The sequence below is a fragment of the Otolemur garnettii genome, unplaced genomic scaffold (genome assembly GCF_000181295.1).
Source record: "Otolemur garnettii isolate 467f Iridium unplaced genomic scaffold, OtoGar3 scaffold00011, whole genome shotgun sequence".
Classification (NCBI taxonomy): Eukaryota; Metazoa; Chordata; class Mammalia; order Primates; family Galagidae; genus Otolemur; species Otolemur garnettii.
This window is the reverse complement of record NW_003852406.1, coordinates 29,713,267-29,736,767: the sequence shown is the minus strand read 5'-3', so window position 1 is coordinate 29,736,767 and position 23,501 is coordinate 29,713,267. Positions and strand designations below refer to the sequence as shown.

At 48.4% G+C, this 23,501-nt stretch overlaps 1 protein-coding gene across 1 annotated transcript; it reads right to left on the bottom strand.

Annotated features, from left to right (window-relative positions):
* Positions 1–737: 737 nt before the first annotated feature.
* CHRNB4 (cholinergic receptor nicotinic beta 4 subunit) lies at positions 738–15,013 on the bottom strand. Its single transcript, XM_003784551.1, has 6 exons — positions 14,938–15,013; positions 10,136–10,284; positions 6,654–6,698; positions 6,450–6,559; positions 4,723–5,719; positions 738–1,235 (listed from the first exon to the last, which is right to left on the bottom strand). Exons 1-6 carry the CDS (start codon positions 14,990–14,992, stop codon positions 1,077–1,079), a joined length of 1,515 nt encoding a protein of 504 aa, XP_003784599.1. The 5' UTR covers positions 14,993–15,013; the 3' UTR covers positions 738–1,076.
* Between the last annotated feature and the right edge of the window lie 8,488 nt (positions 15,014–23,501).

Genomic DNA, 23,501 nt, shown 5'->3' with positions numbered 1-23,501 from the left:
AAAAAAAAAAAAAAAAAGAAAAGAAAAAAGAAACACCAGGTAGAGAAAGTACTGACACAAAGATATATGACTAACCATAAAATTCTGCTTCTGTACAATGTTTGCTAACCTACCCAAATGCACCTGGGCTGCCTGCGTGCCAACCAGGATGCAGACCTGACCCCTTAAGCACTAGGGGCTGCTCTCAGAAACCCCATGTTGACACTGAGGCAGTCATTGGCTGGCTCTTCAATAAAGGTACTCTGCTGTGAATTCGGCTTGTTCGGCAGTGTGGTCTTCGTGGAATTCCTGGGCATAATAGTAGGAACCATTTGTTCATTCAACAAACATTTATTGAGTGCCTACAGCATGCCAAACTCTGTCCTAGGCCCTGGGGACACTACAGCAAACATGAAGGTGCAGACCCCTGCTCTCATGGAGCCCACACTCCAGTGGCTGAGATGTGGGTGGCAACAAAGCACCACATAAGACCTGTGGGTGTGGAGGAGCATTCGAGGAAGGGGGTGGGGTGGGGCAGTCTTGGGGAGGCTGCTTTAGAAGGAAGGGTGATTCAGGAAGGCCTCTTGGAGGAGGTGTCATGGGAGCAGGGCCCTGACTGATACAACCATGGAAAAAGCTTGGGAAGCACCGGGGAGGAAGGTACAGATGGAAGGTACAGCAAAGGCCAAGGCACTGAGCTGGGAAGGATCATCACATGTGTGAGGGACTGGACAGGGAGACGTGGACCAGGATGGGCTGAGAGGAAGGCCCAGATACCAGCTCCGTGCCTAGCGCATAGCAGGTGTTACCAGCACGCTCATCTTTAGGCCAGTGCCTGGTGTAGGGAAGGAAGATGGAGTGTAATTAAACTGCTTGAAGCTGCCCTCCCAGCTGGGGCTTTCTGGGGTTTCTCCAAGGCCCAGAAAGAGAGGATAGTCCAGGCCCCCTAGCCTTGCCTCACTCCCAGCTGGTGGCTGGTTTGGTGGGGTTGATGGCTGATGGTCACATATTTATTTAGGCATTAGCCATTCTCAGAAGGAAATAGCAAACTGCCCACTTGGCCGCTTGCAGCCTCTCACATCATAACCCAGGGGCCCTCAGACGTTTTGAGCAGCCTGGGGCCCCTCAGAAGGCATATGGGTCTGGAAAAGGGGAGGTAGGAAGAGCCCAACGGTGCCTAGGACACACACGAACACGAATACCCACAGGAACAGCCGGTCGACCACCATGGCCACGTACTTCCAGTCCTCAACGACCTGCAGGTAGACAAAGAGACTGGTCACAGGTGCTGAGCACTGGAGTCCTTCCTTCCCCCAAGTCAGGCCTCCACTATTTTGCTGGGGACCCCCAATCTGTGGGCTTGGAACCAAGTACAGAAGTGGCAAGATCTGAGTCCAAGGCTGGTCTCTCAGCTGGGCAACCCTGTGCCCTGCAGGGTGTCCTCCTCCTGGACCCCTGCCTGTCCCACACATCACATTGCAGGGCCACTGGGAACAGGGCTATATGGAAAAATTAGGAATGTAAGAGTTCATTAATACTTGGTTATATAATAGAGGGGGATGATGCCCGAGAATTGCAAGGCCCTTTCTTCTTGCCTTTATCCCAAACTCTCTGCCTAAGCTGGTTCTGCCTAAAGGAAGATTTGGGGCCCTACTAGCTCAGTGGGAGTGGGGCAAAGGGGGATTGCAGAACACCTGGAAATGATGCTGTTTAATTTGCTTTGTTCTATTTGCTGCAGTGTCTGTGTCCTGTAATTAAGAGCCAGTCTTCTCTTGCTGCATTATCTTGGTCTCTGTCTCTGAGTCTCTGTCTAGCATCTTCTCAGACCCAGCTGTGGAGTATGAGGTTGGCAGAGACCTGGCTGGCCTCCAGGGGCACCACCACACATGGGCCCACCTCCTTTGCACTGGGGGGATGCCCAGAGAGAGGCCCTTGGGCCCAGTATCCTGGCCTCCCTTCCCCTATGGCTGTTTCACACTCCTGGCCTGTGGTTCACACTGCATACATTCCCTAGTAGAGAGGGGCTGGATCAGACGGCTCTGAAGATCAGTAGAGGCTCTGGATCTGGAAATGTGGGTAGCAAAAGGCAAGCTGACGTCAGTGACCCAATTTATCAGGGCCCCGTCAATGGTATGTGTCTACCCTCCAGGATAATCCTGCCAAGCCAGCTCCTCACCCCCAACCATGCAGGACTGGACCTGTCCCTACATTCAGCAACACAGCACAGCTCCCCATGCAGAGCGCTCCTTGGCTTTCTTTTTGTCAGTCCTAATTTCAAATAGCCTTTCTGTGTGTGTGTGTGCGTGCCTGCACACTTCCCCCCCCTTGTATATTTTTGTGCTATTTATAGTGACCAGCTAATCACTAGGGTGGGTGAAAGTGCTGAAGATAAGAAATGGTATAGACTATCGTAGGGGACGCAGGCTCTGGAAGGGAAGAAAGCCTCTTTTCTCCAAGTAGACATGAGAAAGTCAATCACCCAATAAGTGTGCCAAGCATGCAGTGCAGGGCAAGGCACTGGGAAGGGCTAGATAGTTCAAGGACTTCAGACTTAGGTACAGGACCTGGCTCTGCCCTGTGTCTGCTGTGTAATGTGGGGCAAGTTAGTAAATCTCTCTGAGCTTCCCTTTCCCCATTGTAAAATGAAAGTTTAGTGAAAGCCACGTCACGGGGTTCCTAGCAAAGTTAGCAGTGATGTACATCAGCTCCTGCACCCGAAGTGACTGGAGCTTAATGAACACAGGTGGTTACTGTAACTGTGGGACCTGGCTCCTTTCCTCAAAAGGCTTGTAATTAATTGAGGTAGAAAGAGCAGGAGGCCCATGAGGGCCACGAGGGTACTGAGGTCAGTTAGAAGAGAGAGTTTAGGGTAGGTGCCAGCTTAGTTGGGGGTACAGGAGGCCAGTGCTTCTCAACCTAGAATGTGCACACATAACCCCAGGGATCTGGCTAAAGATGCTGCCTCCTGGATTTCCCCCTTAGAGATCCTGGCTCTGTCAGGATGGGCGGCCCCAAGCTGCAGTCTGGAAAGTTGCCTGAGTGGTTCTCATTTAACCAGAAGGGCCCCACGTTGCACGTTAATTTTTAGGAGCAAATGAATTAGGCCAGGGGTCCTCAAACTTTTTAAACAGGGGGCCAATTCACTGTCCCTCAGACTGTTGGAGGGCCGGACTGCAGGCCCCAGGACAAGCCGGCTGCCAAGCAGGACAGGCAGCGGCAGCAAAAACACCCAGTGGGCCAGATAAATGTCCTTGGCGGACCACATGTGGCCTGCAGGCCATAGTTTGAGGATGCCTGAATTAGGCAATGCTCAGCTACTGAATGGTTTTAAAGTAAAGAACAGCATGATCAAATTAGTTTTTCAGAAGATAAAATCTGAGTCCTATACAGTTGTGCTTCTCAAACTGGAACGAACCTAGGAATCTCCTGGGGCCCTGATTAAAATGTAGGTCCTGAGTTAGCAGGTCCAGGGTAGGGCCTGAGATTCTGCATTTATAACAAGCACCTGGGATGATGCAAGGATGAGGGTCCGAGAACTACATTTGGAAGAATATCTCGCATCCTATGTTCTACTTGTTGGCAATTCTCTTCATGCCTTTGCACAGTACAATTCTGGAGCTCTTCCAGCCTGCTCTTTGCTCTCTGCTAACTAATGGAATGCTGGCGCTTCCCTTGAGAATGTAGCTAGTGGAAAGATATCTCAGAAAGATAAGAGCAAGGAGATGTCCTCTTTTTTTCCAAGCAGCTGCAAAAGGGGAGATACCATATTATGTGGTGAAAACCTGTTCAAGAAGTCTGATGAGGTGTTGAAATGAGAACATTCACTAGAGTATGAAACTTGTTCTCATGGCTGTACAAAAATGGGTGTGAAAATTTCTGACATTGGCACATTTTGTGTTGTTATTATAAAATTGTCCTTGAAAGTGTTACTTGTTCAAAGGAGTCATTTGAGATACCCAAACTAGCATTCATTGCTTTGTCCTGGGAACTTAGCCTCTTTTAAAAAAAATCTGTAATTCTAGTCATCCCATTTGATAATGTATTCCCCTGGTAGCAATAATATTTTGATATTTCCATACTCCTGCAAGCATTTTTGGAGGTCTGAAGAGGATGGGGCAGATACATCCCCTACCCCCACCCTGTGCCCCAGCACATTAGGTTTCCCTGAAGGCTGCAGAATCATTTCCCAGCCCACTGATAGCTTCCCATTTCCTCTCTTCTCTGCCTCAAGGCTTTCTCCAGCACCAGGGATGCTTGCTCTGGCAAGCTGGCAGAACCCAGAAGTATAGGGGAGCAATGTTGGGGAGCTACCCTCAATCCATCGGGGATGGGAGCTGGTGAGTAAATACTCAGCCTCCCTCCAGGGAGGTGATTCAGAGACTTGATCCCAGAGGGTCTGCCAGAGGACTGAGCTTCCGGAGGCCACAGCAGTACCCTACTCATGGATACCTTACCCTGCCTGCATCCTCTCCCTGCCTCACTTGCCCTCCTTCCTCACTGATCCTCCAGGATCACCTTTCAAATAAACCCCCTGCAACCAAGTCTCCATCTCAGGATCTGCTTTTGAGGAACCCAAAACAAACAAAAAAAGATTACTGATACTTCCTTCCTCTCCTGATTTCTTATCCAGAGTTTGAGAGTCCTTGTTTCATGTGAATTTACTGTGGGAAGTGGGAAACCAGTGTTAACTGTCTGAGCCCTTTCTGTCAGGCCAGGTGGGCAGGGGCTGGGCTAGTGACTCACACTCTGGTCTTGATCGTCACTCTTCATGTGCTGAGCAATGAAGCTGATGCCTTCTAATGCTTCCTGCACATTCTGCCGGAACCTCCCAGAGGACCTGAGCCGGAAATCCCTGGGAACCCCAGCAGGGTCTGAGCTGGCTGGAGACTTGGGAGCCACAGGGGCAGAGTTCACAAAGTATGTGGAGTTCCCATAGAGGTTGGAAGGGCTGGCAGGGCCCATGGCAGAGGCGGCAGAGGCAGTGGCTTCCATCTTCATCAGGAATGACTGGTTGGGCTGGGGGGCCCTGGCCGGGCTGCTGTCAGGGCCAGGGCGCTTCATGAAGAGGAAGGTGGGCAGCTTGTGTAGAAAGCAGCGCTTGATCCAGGGTGCCATGGTGTGGGTGCTGGGTGAGCGGTGGTGCACGTTGAGCACACAGACACTGGTGACAATGGAGAAGGTGACCAGCACCATGGTGAACATGAGGTACTTGCCAATGAGTGGCACATCGAGGGAGGTGGGTGGCACGATCTTGGAGATGAGCAGCAGGAAGACGGTGAGTGCCAGCAGCACGGAGATGCACAGTGTCATCTTTTCACCACAGTCGGATGGCAGGTAGAAGACGAGGATGGCCAGGGAGGTGATGAGCACGCAGGGGACGATGAGGTTGATGGTGTAGAAGAGCGGCTTGCGTTTGATGATGAAGTCGTAAGTCACGTCCACATAGCTGGGGTCCTGCGGGTTCACTGTCCTTCGCCCGGGGAGGGCCACTATGTCCCACTCACCACTCGGGGTAAAGTCATCCATGCTGGCTGTGGGTGACATAAGGACCATGTCAATCTCTGTGTGGTCATAGGTCCAGGAGCGGAACTTGAGGGTGCAGTTCTGCTGGTCGAAGGGAAAGTGCTTCACCTCAATCTTGCAGGCGCTCTTGTAGATGGCAGGAGGCAGCCACTGGATGCTGCCATTGGAGTACACTATCACGTTCGTGTAGACGGACACCTCGTAGGTCCCATCAGCGCTGGGGTAGGGGTCAGGGATGGAAAACATCATGCAACCCAGAGACAAGACTTCAGGACTCACCAAAAAGCCCATTGGGATTATTTCCCACCCTTTCCATCTCCCATGCCTTCACCGAAAGGGGCCTGCTTTTCTCGGCAACTATGTGGTAGAGAGAGCCCTACTGTGGAGCACTCTGAAGGCTTCATACAGAATAGCTCTTTAAGCCTTACCACAGTCCAGTGAGGTAGGCTTTATTATTATCCCCATTTTACAGACAGGAAGGCAAAGGCCCAGAGTAGTTAAAAATGACTTCTTCAAGGTCAGAAAACTAGTAAGCAGTATAGCTGAGATTTGAACTTAGGTCTGTGTGTCCTTGGACCACACACTCTTAATCATTTCATGCTACTTTCTGCTGGTATAATTACGACCCAAGAAGAATCTCTTTAGCCACCTGCTAAGATATTTATGCATAGTAAGTGCACACTACAAAAACCAACATGGACCCAGCAACCGAGGCTCACAAAGACAGTGTGGAGGACAGAAAGGGCCCTGGGTGGAGGTGATACCCCATTTGTAACTGAGGACATTGGCTCTGCTCATTTCTCTTCCCCTTCCAGCTTGATGCCTTTAAGTCTGTGTGAAGCACAGATGGGGCCCAGGGTTGGACTCAGGCCTAGATGACCCCTAGGGGCTGGGCCTGCTTCCCTGGCCTGTCTGTCACCAGGCCTTGGCCCACCTTTGCCACTCACTTGTTGTAAAGCACGATGTCGGGCAACCAGATGCGTTTTGCAGGGATCCTCAGGATGTTCACACCTTCATAGCGAGAGCTGTTCCAGGCCAGGCGGTAGTCAGTCCATTCCTGAACAGACAGGAAAGGTCCTGTCATTTGTAGGTCCACTGCCACCAAAGGGCAGCCCTGGAGGGAACATCTTCTGGCCCTGCAGGGCACTTACCTGTTTCAGCCAGACATTGGTGGTCATGATCTGTTCTCGTTCATTCTGAGGAGGGAAACGGAGGTATCAGTTCACAGGGAAGGAGGACCCCTTGCATTATGGAACTTGCTTTATCATGCAAAAGGCTCTGAGCTCCAGGTCCATGTGATCAGCTGCCTTTCCAGCATCTCTTGGCTGCCTCCAAGGTATTTTACCCCCACCGTACCTGAGACAAAGCCCATCATCTTCTCCCACACCTCTTTTGGCACTGCTGTCTTGGTGCAATGCACTCCGAGCCACCAAGCTCCACAACTCAGAAACCGGGGAGCTGATCTGACACCCTGCTCTCTGACCCATCAGTAAAGTCCCGTAGCTTTTATCTCCTACATCATCTCAACTTCGTCTGCTTCTCTCCACCTCTCCAGCCACCATCACCTGCCACCTGGACGGCTACATTAGCACCCTAACTGCTCTTCCTGCTCTGCCCCGGCCTGCCTTTAGCCTGTTCCAGGAGAATCGTTTTGAAATCTCAGCCCCTTAGACTATGTTGCTCTGCCCAAACCTCTACCACTTCACCATCTCATCTAGAGTCAAAGTCAAAGTCCTGCCCAGGGTCTCCAGGCCCCAGTGATCCCCTGCCCATCCCTCCTCATTCGTTCTGTAACCTCACATCTCAGCGCTCTGCCGTGTGCTGCTCCCAAATCCTGCTATGCTCTTTGTTCCTGCCTTGGCACACACTGCTCCCTTTTCCTAGAAATCCACCCAGACGACTTCCTCCCTTTCTTCAGGTATCAGAAATGTCACCTGGTCAGAGACGTCTTCTTCAACATTCCTGCATAAACTAGCATCCCAGTTTCTTTCTCTTACCCTGACTGATTTTTCTTCATAGCACTTATCACCCTGGACCCTGTTTATCTATTTGTATGTTGTCTGCTACTTCACACTAGAATCTAAGGACTCTGAGGAAAGAAGGCACCAGAAGCATACCTGGGAGGTGTCAGATACTCAGTAAATACTTTTTGAATGAATACATTAGTCTTATAATAATCCAGGCTACCATCACGCATCTTTCACCCAGACCACTAAAGACCTCCACACTGATACATGTTCATTCTTTGTTTTTTTATTTTATGAGCATGAAACAAAGTTTATTGAAGAAGAGACAGACAGGCTTATACAGTAAGAAACATAAAGCAGAATACTTTTGCTATAGATCGTGAACAGGCCTCCATTGGGACATAGACTTCTACCCATGTAACTCACCTCCTTTGAAAATACAGACCATTCCATTATCCAGAAGGTTCATGTATGCCTTAGTCCCCCTCAACTCCCTTCACTCCTGGCAGTTGCATATCTGAGGACATTGGTATAGGACTCCTGCCTCCCCAAAAAGCTGCTTCAAAAGCCCACTGTCCTATTTCTCACTAAATCTCTGCCTACTCTCTAGAAATCTCGATTTACAAAACTTTTCTGGTCTTGTTTTAGAGATGACATCTCACAGTTGGGTGCCACTGACCATAGCTAGAAATTTCCATCTTTAAACTGGTTGCATCTATAACCCACCCTCCTCAAAAAACAAACCTTAAAGAATAAAAGAAACCCTCTCCACCAAAACCTAACATTAATATTTATTCTATACACAAGCTTCTGGAAATTTGACAGTTTACAGTTGTATTTTCAGGGGTGGCTGTGTCCCCTCCTCCTTCTGGTAGCCTCTATCACCCCTCCGGGCCCACAGAGCAGATCTGGCAGGGGCAGCAGAGCCTGGAAGCACAGCAGAGCTGCCTGCCTGTTCACCCTCACCAGGGGCGGCAGCTGCATGGCAGCAGCTGGGCTCAGGTCATTAAGCACGAAGCCTTCGGCTGGACAATAATGCTCAGACACCAGCCTGGGTGAGATCTGGCTGACAGCCCTTATTCCTTCCAGTCTGCCTGTGCCTATCTGCGGAGGGAGAGGGACAAAGAGTACAAAGCTCCAGTCCTCCACCGTCCTCCCCAGTCTTGGGCTGTGCTTCCTTGTAGGGAAGGGAGCCAGCCACTAATTTGGCCATAGCCTCTTTGAGAATTTGAGGAATAGATTTGTTGGGGCCACTTGTGCTGGAGAGAAAGGCTGGGGATTAAGAAGACCATCACCCGACCAAAGAAAGTTCAACCCTGTTGGTCATCTTCCTCCCCAGTCACTGGACACAGTGCCCTGAGACTCTCCCCTGTGAACAATGTCCCCAGAGCTGCTTCTAGGGACAGGGCTCAATGGCCTTGGTTCCCTCAGATGCCCTAAACTCAGAGACAGCAGAGGAGAGAAGGGAATTCCCTGGCACCTCAGTCTTCCTCAGCACTGCCCACCCCTGCCCCACAGCCACCTGAATGCTGCAATCCATTCCTCCTTTACCTTCCTACAGCAACCATCCTCACTCACCTGCCTCTGGTACTGCTCCTACACCTGGGCTTCTGTACCAGTCAATACTCCCTACCTGGTTCTTATTTCCCCCAGCAAATAGGAGCTATGCAGTCATCTGTTGAGCAGGCTGGGGAGACAGTATGGTGGGGCTGTGAGGATAAGGAGGAGCAGCTTAGAGTTGTGTTGGAGACCCAGCTAAGCAAAGTCTGTGGCAGTCCCACTGGCTGTCTACCCAGTGGTCATCTTGCTCTCACCCTCCTTTCTTCTTTGTTGACAAAAACCATGATTTCATTAAAGGCTGGATACCAAGACATTTGGGAGTCCTCCTCTGGCCTCCTTGCCATGTATTGGTAAGTCTAAGCCAATTACAGTAATTTCATTCCTCTGGCCAATCACTAGGTAAGACTTGGCATGAGCTATACCTCTGGCTAATGAGACATAAGGGGCTGCCTGAGAGGGCAAGTCTCTGGGAAAGTTTTCCTTATACTCAAAAAGGAACCCCCCAAAGGATTTGCCATTTCCTGCCATGTTGTCATGTGGAGATTTTGTGTTTGGAGCTGTGGCCACCATCTTGTGACCAGGAAGATAAAACAAGGGCAATGCCATCTGTGAATGAATTCACGAACCCTGCGATTGTTGGCTTGTTTGTTTGTTATATGTCATAATACATGTCCTAATATTTTAGCCACTCTTAGGTGGCTGTTCTATTACGTGAAGCCACAGCGTTTTAATTGATACTGAGATCACGTATTTGCAGGTGGCTGCAAACTGTGGAACTAGGATGCACAAAGTGAGTAGGACATCCCAGGAAACAAGAACAGCACGTGCAAAGGTACAGATAGTGTTTTTGGAATGAAAGATTCATAATTTAGAGGCAGGATCAGGACCTTCAAAGTTTAGGCAAATTTCTTAATTTGTGGATATGAAAAAAGATCAGATGAACAAACTGGGATCTTGCCCAGAAATCTGGGCAATGCCAGAAGTAAACTCAAGCTGCCCGACTCCCAGCTCTGCACACTGAATGGCCCCCAGGCCCTGGCAGGGGCACCGAAAACCCAGCCTGCTTCTCCGCCTAAGCCTCAGTCCCAGCGGCCCTCTGCACCTACCACGCTGATGAGCTGGGCCAGGGTGAGCTGCAGGTGGATGGAGATGAGCTGTGTGGAACTGGTGGCTGGGCGGATCAGGTTGTTGTAACGGGTTTTGTTCAGAAGGTCGTCCATCAGCTTCTCCTCAGCATTGGCCATGCGGCACTGCCCTGTGAAAACACACAGTCAGGCCTGCTGGGCCCTCTCCCAGGTGGTCCCCCCTGCAGCTGGTGGCAAAGAGGAGAGCTCAGAGGGTCAGAGAGCAGAGGGTTGCTGGGCTGAAGCAGTGAAGGTGCTGGCAGGCCTGCTTCTTCTTAGGGGTTCAAATTAAATAACTTCAAGACAGATCTCAGCTCTGCCCCTCAATGTCACCTTTTTCTCCTCCTGTTCCTTCTAGCAATGAATGGCATCCTACACTTTAAAATCTTCCTGACCCCTCTCTTGGTTCATTCAAGTGGCTACCCAGTCCTGTCTGTTTTGCTTCCCAAGTCCCTCAGTCTGTCCTCTCAGCTCCACTGCTACAACTGTGCCCACACTCACCACTCCTAGGCAATCAGGTAGCTTCCCTGCTGGTCTCCTGCCTCCTTTCTGGCCCTGTTGTCCGTGTACTATGCAATGTCAGAGTGGTCTTTTTGCAACAAACTGGACTAGGGCCCTTCCCTACCCTTCAAGGCCCTTTGCCCAGGCACTGGCTCATGTTTCTCCAGCTGATTTTCTCCCACCTGTCTCTATGCAGTCTCTCTACATGCAGGCTACTCATCCCTGACTCCTGCCTTTCCTATGTGGCCTTTACCATCTCACTTCTTGATCTTTGGACACTTCTGTCAGTACTTCCCCCAGCCCTCCAACCATCAGATATCTGAGTGTCTATCTTGTACCAGGCACTGTGCTATGTCCTTGGGATAATGGCAAGTAGAGTACTAGAAACAGTCCCTGCCACCAGACAGCTCACGGTGAGGGGGATTGGGAGGAGCACTGTTATCCACACGAGTGCTGTGTGCAGTATTGGGTATGAGGTGGTGCTTTCTGTAAGAGGAAACAGCACTGAAATGAGGGATTTTCTGGGCTCAAACAGACCTACAGAAAACCAGGTCCCTCTAAGACACCAAATGAGGGGATCCAGCTGGTAGTTGGCTCCTGGTCTGGAGCTTAAAGGAGAGGTTTTAGCTCAGAGCCATATTCAAGACCCAGCTGTAATACAGCTCCTGCCGCCAAGAACTGCCCCGCTTCACATCCTGGATCTCTTGCTGAGTGGTATTTGGGTCTTTGTCTCAGCTCACTCACATGTGTAGGAGTGAAGGTGAGGTTCAGGGACTTGAACTTGTATACTCTGCTGTCCTCACAGAGAATATTTTAGGTGTAAGTACAGGTGGCACCTCAGAAAGAAGGAGACTCAGAGGAGTCAAGGACACCTGAGCAGGAGAGCCCAGGAGCAGGAAAAATGATGAGAGTTGAGCAGAGGAAACACAGTTGGGGCAGGAGAGCAGGTGGGAGGATCAGGGAAGAAGGGAGGCTGAAGAGGTGGGGGTGGGATGCCAGCAGGGCTCAACAGGCTCAGGAGTGCCATTGCCTCTTTTGGCAAGAGTCATTTCAGGGAGTCTCACCAAGCCCCTCCCTCTTTGGGTGGGGCCGGAGGGCCTGGAACAGGGATACTGGACTGAGCAAGTCTGAGGTGGACTCTCCAGTGGGTGCTGGGCTGGACGTGCAGCCGTGGGGAGCTACGCCACCCTGCCTACGCCATGAACTTTCCAACTCGCTGCCTATCTGGAGCAGATGCAATATTTAGTGCCTTGTTAAAGATGCTCATAGTGCACCTGCTGCCTGCTGTCCCTCCCTCAGACTGCCCTGGGCTCTTCAGAGGGGGATCCTATGGATGCTTGGCCTAGATTCTGAGCCCTGCCTTGCATGCCCTGGACCCTTTTCCTGAGGCCAGCTGCTTGCATACCCTGGAAGCCAGACCATAGCCCTAGGCTATAATTGGGTCCCTCCCACAGCCCTTCTTTAATATGTCTATTGGGATCGACCCCTCATTTCAAAGAGAAGGGTATCTCTTGCTCAAGCCCATCTGGCAAGTCTGAGGTGGCTCCATGATCAGAATCACAGCTCCTAGCCCCCAACCCAACAATAATGGGAGAGGCTGGATCCCACATCTCTGAAGTCTCAGGAGGCCAGTCTTGGACCCCAAGAGTTCAGGGCTGCTCTGTAGTCTATGGGGGCAGGTATTCCAGCTCTGAGCCCACCTGATGTGTTCAGATTGCTCACCTTTGGGCCTGTCCTGCCTCTCAGGCATTCAGCTGACCTGAGGGACTCTCCCCCATGTTGAGGACCAGGGATGGGCTCCAGAGTTAGAGGTTCCCAGATCTTAGATCATTTGGCCCAACCCTCTGTTTCTCAACTGGGGAAACAACTGAAACCGATGAGGGGAAGTAACTTTCTCAAGGAGCCCAGTAAGTCAGGAGTAGAGCCAGGTTTAGGAGCCTGTTTCAGACAGAGGCCCTCCCTGACCTTCTTTAGGGCCTTGTTAACTCCCCCATAAGGATTCTGTCCCTGCAGAGGCCAAAACTGGTGTTGTCCAAAGCAAGTGTGTGCCTGTGACTACACTTGTGTTTATACTTGTGAGTGTGGGGTAGGGGTGGGGGTGAGAATGAACCACAGAGCTGCTGCATTGGGGATGCTCTCCCCTGCCCACATGAAGGGGGTGGGAGAAGCCCAGCTCAGCACAATGCTGAAGCTTATCCAATTTGCCGCTTAATGCCTACCAATTCTGCTGGGCTCAAAAGACAAGGGACTGGCCTTTCATCCCCAACTGACAGGGGCAGTTCAGAATGGGTAGAAGCTTCTGGGATATAGTTGAAGGGAGGGGTCACATCCCAGCCCATGGGCTGTCAGAGTTAAACAGAGAGGCTGCCACTAGGGGTCAGCTATGATCCAAGGATTCTGATGAGGCGTTGGCCCATCAGCCTCTGTCCAAGGTTTTGGCTTTAGAAGCGTTTCCTGGAAAAACTCCCCTACTAAAAGGGTTAATAATCTGAGAGGAAAGTATAGCTGGAATTCTAAACTGTGTAAATGTGTCTAATCTGAAAAAAAAAATTTAATCTAAAAAATCTATATTGAAGATATACCTATTATTTTGGAATACAGAAAATAATGGTTAACAGAATCTTAGTGGCAAGTGGGCATCGGGAAAGGCAGAGTGATTTTCAGCTGGGGCTGTTTCCTTAATGGAGGAAAGGAACACAGATTTGTGTTCATTAAAAGGAAGCTATGAACTTTTTTGAGAGTTGAGATTTTATCTTTTACAAAGAACGTAAAATAAAAGGTTAACATTTCTCCAGTCATGTGCACAACTCACCTGGATGCTTGCATAAATGCAGATTCCTAGGCTTCATTTCCAGATATTGATTCTGTGAGCCTGATGCAGGCTGCCCCAAGATCACACCTAAGAATCACTGCAAGTGGCACACACACACATCTGAGTCCCCATGTATACAGGCAGGGCATATCATCTCCATAGGGTGGATGGGGAAACTAAGGCTCAAAGTGGGCAAAAAACTGGCACAGGATTACCCAGCAAGTAGTAGCAGAGCCATGACACACATACTGTGTGTGGACACCATCTCTGATGAGAGCTCTACTTCCCTTAGGAACTTTGTATGCCTCTACTCCTACATCCTGCACCCTCTTTGGTGGGTTTCTGTCCAAGAAAGAAGCAATGCTGGTTCTCTAGAACACTGGGGCATGGAAGAAAAGCCTGGGTCAGAGCGTAAGAGCTGAAAGAGCCCTTGGAACTCCGGTGGGGAAACTGAGGCTGCAAGAAGGCAATCCTCTACACGTCTGAACTCTGCCTGAAGAAGGGCTGATTAGAGATCCCCCCTCCACTTCACCAGCCCAGCCCTCAGCCAGGCTGGCCATCCAGGCCAGCCAACCCTCCAGGGTTGGGTGACCAGTGGTGGTGGTGGCATAAAATGCATTTCCTGGGAGAGCTACTCCCAAAGTGCAAAACATCTCTGGGCTGATGATTTGGGCAAGCCCTTCTCCCGCTGGGCTAAGTTGCCCCATCTCTACAATACCTGTGTTGGAGGAGACTTCCCCCAGGCTGAACAGCAGACTCACTCCCAAGTGCTTACTTGGTCCAGGTTGCTGGCTGCTCTGTGCTCACTCTTTCAAGAAAGTCACACGGAGGGCGGGCGTGGTGGCTGACGCCTATAATTCTAGCACTCTGGGAGCCTGAGGGTGGATTGCCTGAGCTCAGGAGGTCGAGACCAGACTGAGCAAGAGCAAGACCCCCGTCTCTGAAAATAGCCAGGTGTGTGACAGGTGCCTTAGTCCTAGCTATTTGGGAGGCTGAGACAAGAGGATCACTTGAGTCCAAGAATTTGAGGTTCCTGTGAGCTATGACGTCATAGCACTCTACCAAGTTTGACAGAGTGAGACTCTGTCTCAAAAAAAAGAAGTTTCGACAAAGGAGCCTTGTCCCCTGTCTGTCAGGGTTTATCCCGGAGTCCGTGCACCCCTACCTACCCTTTCTTGCGCTGGGGATGACAGTGGCTGCCTGCAGAGCCAGTGTCCTACAGCCGGCTGCCCCAGCCAAAGACGCTCGCCACGGAGCGTGGCGCTGGTCCTCGCGGCGGCCCCCACTGCAAACCCGCAGACCCACCTTCCAGGCCCGCCCCCGCTGCCCTACCCGCGCTCCCGTCCGGCCGGGACAACCTCGGGCCCCTCGCCTGGGCGCAGGGTGCCCTCCCTTTCCTCCCACCTGTGGCCAGTCCAGCCCGGCCCAACCCAACCCACGCGCCCCTCCTTCGTCCCCGAACAGAACCCACCGCATCCGCAGAGGGCGACCAGGGAGAACAGGAGCAGGGAGTGTGCGCTCCTCATGGCGGGCGGGGGTGGGTGGCAGCCGTCACTGGAGAGTCGCGAGCAGGCACTGAGAAGTCGTCCTGGTCCCCCAAGGTCTGAGCGCTGGCGGCGGTCACTAGGACTCAGCGGAGAGCCCCGCCGAGCCCCGCCGAGCCCCGCGTGGGCAGCAGCTGTGAGCCCCGCCCACTGTTCCGATCAGACGAGTGTGGGTCGTCGGCAGGTGGCTGGGCTCGGTACTTCCCGACCTGTTCAGGCCTCCCAACCATCTTCCAAGGGAGTCGGCAGGACAGCGCCTGCGCCCTTTGTACAGCCGGGGAGACTGAGGCCTCGAGGCGGGCAGAGGCCAGGGCAGGATCCCTCTGCAGTTCAGGGAAGTGGATGTGCTCTGGTGGGGAATCTCGGGGCTTTGTTGTCACCATAAACGCAGGACTGGTGGAAGGGGGGAGGCTTTGGGAAAATGAATGATCTTAACCCCCATGGGGTTGGCTGAAAGAAAGGACACTGCCAGGACTGAGCCAATGGGAGGGGGCACTGCTATCTGCTCACATTTTCCAGGAAGGCACTTAGGAAAAGTGTGTGGAATTTGGGAAGGTGAAACAGCTCGGGGTCCCTTCACCCAGCCTGGGGACTGGGGAAGGGAGCAGAGTTAAGGGGAGGGATGGGCCAGAGGGGCTGGCTGTGCCTTCCTCTTTGGGCCTGCTAACCTGGGCTGACCAGTGACAGCTCCGGTAACTCAAGAGCGCAGGCACACCCTTCCCCCAGCCAGGTGGTTCTCCCCAAGTTTTGGAATCAGTACCATAGCTTTGGGGATTGGGAGATATCATAGGATAGTTGTCAGCGCCAGGGAACGTCCCCCCCCACCTGTCTCCTCTATTAGGGTTCCAAAAGGACCTCTGACAGCTTCCGGTAATCCATACACTCCTCCCTCTCATTCCAGCCCCACATCCTCCCCTGTGTGGGCCCCAACAGGCAAATCTAACAACTCAGGAACAAAGCAGGACCAGCAGGTTCTGGGGGAGTAATCACCTAAAAAAGGCAACTTTGCCACCTTCTCTCCAGGACTTTCAGTCTTGCTTTCCTATTGCTTCTTCCAATGTCTTTTTGCTATAATCTAACTTCTTCGCATATGGTCTTTAAAAAAGAAAAACACCCAGCAGCTTCCTCCCCCCTTAGGATGGTTTGGAGAAATTAGGCTTGAGAGCATCCTCTCTTCTCCAAACTGCAATAATAATAGGTGAGATGTACAAAGTGAATAAAAAGACATAGCCAGGCAGAAAAATGAGATCATCATCTCCATGAATCAAAACCAGAAAAGCAATGCAAAGCCTGGGGCCTGTTGGGCTTTGGAAGCTGAACAGTGGCAAATCCTTTGGGGCAAAAGACTCTTGGCTATAAACTGGTAGTTTGGGTGTACCCAATCCTTGAAAGGATGCAGGGGGCAGGAGCCTACTGCGGCTGTGTGGTCTGTAGCCTTGGCTTGATAGGATGTCTTAGCCCCCATATGCCACAGGATAGGTGCTTCAACATGCCATAAAACAGTGTTTTTTGGCCTTTTTTATCTCATGGCACTCTCGAACCTATAGTTAAACTTCCGCAGCACACTTAAATTATGTTGATCCAAAAAAAGAGTAAAGAAAGGAATATACTTAATGGTGCTTTGAACTTCCTTTGAAAATAATTTAATTAATGATCTTGAAAGTTTTCTGTGGCACACCCAAGGTCCTCTCATGGATCACTGTTGAAAATCACTGGACACCGGTTGAAAATCACTGCCTTAAAATCTGGAGGCAACTATAAAACTGTAAGAGCTAGGTAAGCAAAGATGAGAGAGTAGGAAGAAAAAGAGGGAGGGAGAAAATATAATATCTATGCAAAACAGCCTCCACTTGGGCCACAGAGTAAAGGAAGTGCTCTGAAAAATGACGGGAGGTGTCAAAGGGACACAGAAGCTGCCTTTTTTTTTTTTTTTTGAGACCGAGTCTCACTGTGTCACCCTCAGTAGAGTGTCATGGCGTCACAGCTCACAGCAACCTCAAACTCTTGGGCTTAAGTGAGTCTCTTGCCTCAGCCTCCCAAGTAGCTGGGACTACAGGCGCCCGTCACAACGCCCGGCTATTTTTTTGTTGCAGTTGTCATTGCTGTTTAGATGGCTGGGGCGGGTTAGAACCCAGCAGCCTGGGCGTATGTGGCCGACGCCCTAACCACTGAGCTATGGGAGCCACCACAGAAGCTACCTTAAAGGGACTTCACTGACCAAATCTGAGACAACTTGAACATGAAAAGAATAATAGTCATGAATTATAACTTATTAAATAAAATAGAACTATGAGCCCAAATTGAAGTAAATAGATGTTTGGATGTTTGTTGAGAAATGAGATACTTACATAGTTTCAAAGTACCTCCCCATAAAATACTTATGAGGGAGAAAGGGCTTACTTTATAGAGGAGAAGCCTTGTGGCAGATACAACCTGTGACAGATTGAATAATGCCCCCCAAAGATGTCCATGTCCTAATCCCAGAACTTGGGAAAGTTGCTTTACATAGTAAAAGGGATTTTGTAGGTGTGATTAAGTTAAAGATTTTTGGATGGGGAGATTATCCTAAGTTATATGGGTGAGCCCAATGTGGTCACAGGGGTCCTCATCAGAGGGAGCAAGAGGTCAGAGAAGGAGAATGAATGAATGTGAAGATGGAAGGAGAGATTGGAGCGATACAGCTAAAATTTTTTTTTCTTCTTTAAAGACCAGGTACCTTCTAGAAGCTGGACGAGACAAGGAATGAATTATTTTCTAGAACCTCCAAAGAAACAGCCTTGCCGATGCCTTGATTTTAGCCCCGTAAAGACCAATTTTAGATTTTAACTCCAGACTGTAAAATAAAATATATATACATATATTTAAATTGTTTTAAGATACTATGTTTGCAGTGATTTGCCATAGCAGTAATACATAGTAAGAAACCAGCACACCACCTTAATCAAGTGGTCGAAATTAACCTTACGAGACATGGAGCAAATTAAAATTGTGTATGGCCTGATAGGATATAATAAGAACACAGAATCACTTTGGTGATAGTCCTGCCAAAGATGTATCACTGAAGTCTAGTCTTGAGGATGCCTCAGTCAAACCCAGATAAAGAGATATTTCACAACCTACTATCGTAGCTCACAACTGTAATCCCCGAATTTTGGGAGGCTTAGGTGGGAGTATCACTTGAGCCCAGGAGTTGGAGGTTTCAGACACCACTGCACTCTAATCTGGGGCAACAGATTTAGATCTTGCTTAAAAAAAAAAAAAAAAAGAAAGAAAGAAAGAAAAGAGAAAGAAAGAAAGAAACTGAGCCTACAATACCAAGATTTAAAAACATGAAGCAACCATGCTAAGGAAGTTAGCCAGAATAATAATCAGTGAATTCACTCCAAATGAAATAAGTTTCTTTGTTTTTTTTCTTTTTAGAGTCTCACTTTGTCACCCTCGGTAGAGTTCTGTGGCGTCACAGCTCACAGCAACCTCCAGCTCTTGGGCTTACGTGATTCTCTTGCCTCAGCCTCCCAAGCAGCTGGGACTACAGGTGCCCACCACAATGTCCGGCTATTTTTTGTTGCAGTTTGGCTGGGGCTGGGTTTGAACCCACCACCCTCGGTATGTGGGGTGGCACCCTACTCACTGAGCCACAGGCGCTGCCCATGAAATAAGTTTTTATAGAATTTTGACAAATACTTCTTAAAATAAAAGAAAAAGAGGAAAAGTGATCCAATTATTTTTTAAGGATAGTATAATCTTGGTGCCAAACTGAAACAAGGACATATGAAAAAAAGTGTGCTATATATAGACCAATGTGAATTGATGGGTTTGTCGTCCAGGATAGCATGGAGTAGTGGTTACTAAGTGGCCTCTTGAGTCTGGCAATCTAGATTTATATTCAGGGGTGGCTACTCGTTTTCCCTGTGACTTTAGGAAAGTAATTTGATTTCTGTGACTTAATTCCCTCATATATAAAGGGAAAACAATAACCTTTACAATAAACCTTCTAGGATAAAATGAAATAATTCACGCAAAGTGTCTTAAGTATGTCCAGACCACAGAAAACCTATGTGTTAGTTATTATTAGTTATTATGAACATAGATTCCAAAATTCTAAATAAAGTAATTTCAAATCAAATATAGCAATGTACACACACACACAAAATGCAACATGACAAAGTAGGTTTTATTCCCAAAATACATATATCTGTGAGCGAACATCAGATAATTTGCTAATGCAATATGCTACCTTGACAAATTTAATACTCATTCAATGCAAACTATTAGCAAACTAGCTTCCTTTAGTGATAGCAATTATTATACTTCAGGACTTAGTCCAGGATACCTTCTATCACTGTTTCATCTAATACAGCACTGAGGTCCTAAGCCAGTGGTTCTCAACCTTCCTAATGCTGTGGCCCTTTCATACAGTTCCTCATGTTGTGGTAACCCCCAACCATAAAATTATTTTCGTTGCTAATTCATAACCGTAATTTTGCTACTGTTATGAATCGTAATGTAAATACCTGATGTGCGGGATGGTCTTAGGCCACCCCTGTGAAAGGGTCATTTGACCCCCAAAGGGGTCATGACCCACAAATTGAAAACCGCTGTCCTAAGCAACGTGCTAGGTTAAACCATATGAAATTGCCTTTTTTTTTTAGGTCACAAATTGCTCAACATCAGAAATTTATCTGATTCGATCTATAATATAAAGAAATAAGGCTGGGTATGGTGGCTCATTCCCGTAATCCCTGCACTTTGGGAAGCTAAGGTGGGAGGATTGTTTGAGGTCAGGAATTTGAGACCAACTTGAACAACATAAGAAGACCCCCGTCTCTACAAAAAAATAGAAAACTTAATTGAGTATGATGGTGCCTAGCTCAGCTACTCAGGTTACTAAAGCAGGACGATTGCTTGAGCCCAGGAATTTGAAGGTGCTGTGAGTTATGATTATACCATTGCAGTCTAGCAAGGGCAAGAAAGCAAGACCTCATTGAAAATAAAAGAAGAGGAAAGAAAGAAAAAGAAAAAATAAAAGAGGAGTAGAGGAGAGGGGGAAAGGGCTCAGAAAGCCTCTACCTAACAGATATAATGTAGGGGTATGTCCTAACTCTTGTATTTGCAGATTTTTCTTAACAAACTCAATTGTCTATGCCCTTATATTAATCTGAAATTTTAAAAATATTTTTTTCACTAAAACAAAAAAAAGAAAAGAAAGAATTGGAAAGACAAATTACCTGTATTCACAGATTATATCATTGTCTACACAGAAAATCCAAGATAAATATGTAGACAAATTCTTAAAACTAGTAAGAGGGTTATCAAGGTTGCTGAATTCAAGATTCACTTTTAAAAAACTGGATATTTCCTAAAGATCAGTAATAACCAATTAGAGAATTAATAGAAATATGAAAATCATGATAGCAACAAAAGCCTGACAATTTAGGATACACAAGACATTTCATGAAGAATATTGCTATGGTCTAAATGTGTCCTGCAAAATTCGTATGTTGAAACTTAATCCCTAATATGGTAGTATTAAGAGGTGGGGACTTTAGGAAGTGATTAAGTAATGAAGGTGTGCCCTCATGGATGGGATTGGAGCCTTTTGAAAGGGCTGGGAGGCCAGGAATGGTGCTTTGTGCCTGTAATCCTAGTACTCTGGGAGGCTGAGGCAGGAGGATTGCTTGAGCTCAGGAGTTGAGACCAGCCAGAGAAAGAGCGAGACCTCGGTCTCATTAGCCAGGCATGGTGGTATGCATTTATAGTCCCAGCTACTTGGGAGACTGAGGGAGGAGGAGCACTTGAGCCCTGGAGTTTGAGGTTGCAGTGAGCTGTGATGGTGCCACAGCACTCCAGTCTGGACAGTGCAAAACTCTGTCTTAAAAACAAAAAGAGAGAGAGACTACAGAATAGGAGAAGATATTTGCAATTCATGTAACAAAGAATACATATCCAGAATATATTTAAGGAATTTGTATACACATTAGGATTTTTAAGAAGTCAACTAACCAAAAAGGAAGTGGGCAAATGATATGAATATGCAATTCGTAGGAAAGGAAAGCTGAATGGCCTGCTAACACAGGAAAAGAGGTCCAAGCTCAGCAGGAATGAGGGGAATGCAAATAGAACCACAGTAAGACACTAGTTCATTTTATTTCAAAAGCCCTAGAATAGCCAGCGCTAGCAAGGATGGGAACAACAGAAATGCTCATAAGCTGCTGCTGGGGATGCAAATTAGCAGTTTGGAGAGAAATTGATGCCATATTGTGAAGTCGAAGATGCTTTGTCCAATGCCCAGATATCCCACTTCTCCGTGTGTACACTGGAGGGGCTCACACATTTATATAATGATGTTCATAGTCACCCTCTGGATAGTAGTGATAATTGGAAACAGCTTAGATGTCACCAACAGGGACACAGAGGACTGCATGTGGGATATTCATACAATGGAATACGACCTGGACCTGCAATTGGTTAACTACCACCCAACCACCACATCCGGCCTGCGGCCTATTTTTGTATAGCCCAGGAGCTAAGATGAATGGTTTTTATATTATTAAAGAGCTATAAACAAATAAAACAGCAATAACAAACACAAAACAAAGAGCATACCTGGCCTGCAAAGCCTAGAATATTTACTATCTGTCTGTTTACAGAAAATATTTACTAACACTTGATCTAGAATCAGATGCATTAAAATAAATAAATCCTTTTTCCCTAGTGGTAAGACAGAAAGGGATACAGAAGGAATGAAAAAGCACCAGAGCTCCCAGCAAAGGGGACGACCCAGGTCGGAAGTCTCCCCTAAATAAATCTTATTTTAAAAAAGTGTTAAGCAAAAAAGTAAATGTTGAATCATACATACAAATCACACACAATACATAGCTAATATGGACATATACACATCGGCTAATGTTTAAAGATACATAAGTAGCACAACTAGAAAAACCACGCAAGAGTGATAAACTCTAAGTTTAGAGCAGGGGTTATCTCTGAGGATGAGAAGAGCAATAAGCTCAGGGAGAGGTTCTGAGGATTTTATTTGTATCTGAAATGCTTTATTTCATAAAACAAGAAAAGATCTGAAGCAAATACGGCTAAATGTGACTACATTCTGATAATGGTGGAGAGTGTTACCCAAGATGTGTGTTATATGAGTTCTCACAGATTTATGTGTGTTTGGAATATTTCACAATAAATATATACATACATTTAAACTAGGAAAAGGAGTGCCTTTTGGTGAGTGTTCCTGGGGGTATGCTGGCTGTGGAGATGAGCAGGTCCCCTCCCTGCTGTACGCCTGGCCCCTGGCTGGCCTAGCCCAGCCCCAGCTGCAAGCTGAGCAGTTGTCCACAGGCCAGACACACAGGCTGACATCCTGGCCCTAGGCTCTGCCTATCACAGCTGTGTGTCCTTTTTACACTTGCCTTGGGTGAGACCTGCTAGCTCATCAGCTGAGGCCTAGGCTGCAGTGGCGCTGGCCAGAGAGGACAGAATAGCCACGTGGGATCTGTCATCTTCTCCAGCAGGAGTTGGGGCCTGACTTCTCCATCTTGTAGGGTTAGATAGTGGATTTCATGGTCTCCTAGAATTCATCCTTAGCGGTAATTCATGTGGCTCTGCTTCTTCCCTTGTTGACCCTTGACAGTTTCTACAAGCTGGGTTGGATGACAAGCACCCTCTGGGCCCTGGGAATACAAACAGTGAGGCGTTTCCTCCCTGGGGGATCCTTCCTTCTGAGGCTTGCTTCATTTGGCCTCCTAACAGATTTATTTGTTAAAAGGGTCAGATCTGGGCTTGGGACTTGTAGCTTAATGGTTAGGCCACTGGCCACATACTCTGAGGTAGGTGGGTTCAAACCTGGCCTGGGTCAGCTAAACAACAATAACAATTGCAACATCAACAACAGCAACAAAGAAAGAAAAATAAAATAACAACTGATGGGAGGAGCAAGATAGCCGACAGGTACCAGCTTTGGACAGAAGCTCCCGTCCAGAGGGAAGGATAAAGTCCAGAAAATAATCAAACAAAGTTGAAGACTAGGAGCCCAGCTGAGAGAGAAGAAAGACATCTGCAGGACATCTCTGCTGAGGCAAGTTGCGTCTCCTAGAAAGCAACCTACAGGTACGTAATACATCCCGAAGGAAGGATATCTGACCCCGCCCCCAAGAAAGGTGCGTTTTTTTTCTCTTTGTCTGCTCCTGTGAGTTTCCTACAGTCTGGCGGTGAACTGAGGACTTATTGTCTCACTCCACGTGTGACAGCTACAGAAAGAGGGGTCTACTCCTCTAGAGGGACGCTCTTGAGACTCCAAACACCCTCTAGCTAGGCAGAAAAATCGAACTAATGCTGTACGACCCTTTTGAATTCCCAGTCCACCCCCTTGCCTGCAGAGACAGTGAGAGGAGGCCCAAGATTAGCATCCCCTCACCCACCGGACCAAGCACCCTGTCCCAGCCCTGCAGCCAGAGAACTGCTGGAGCTGCATGTCCCGCCC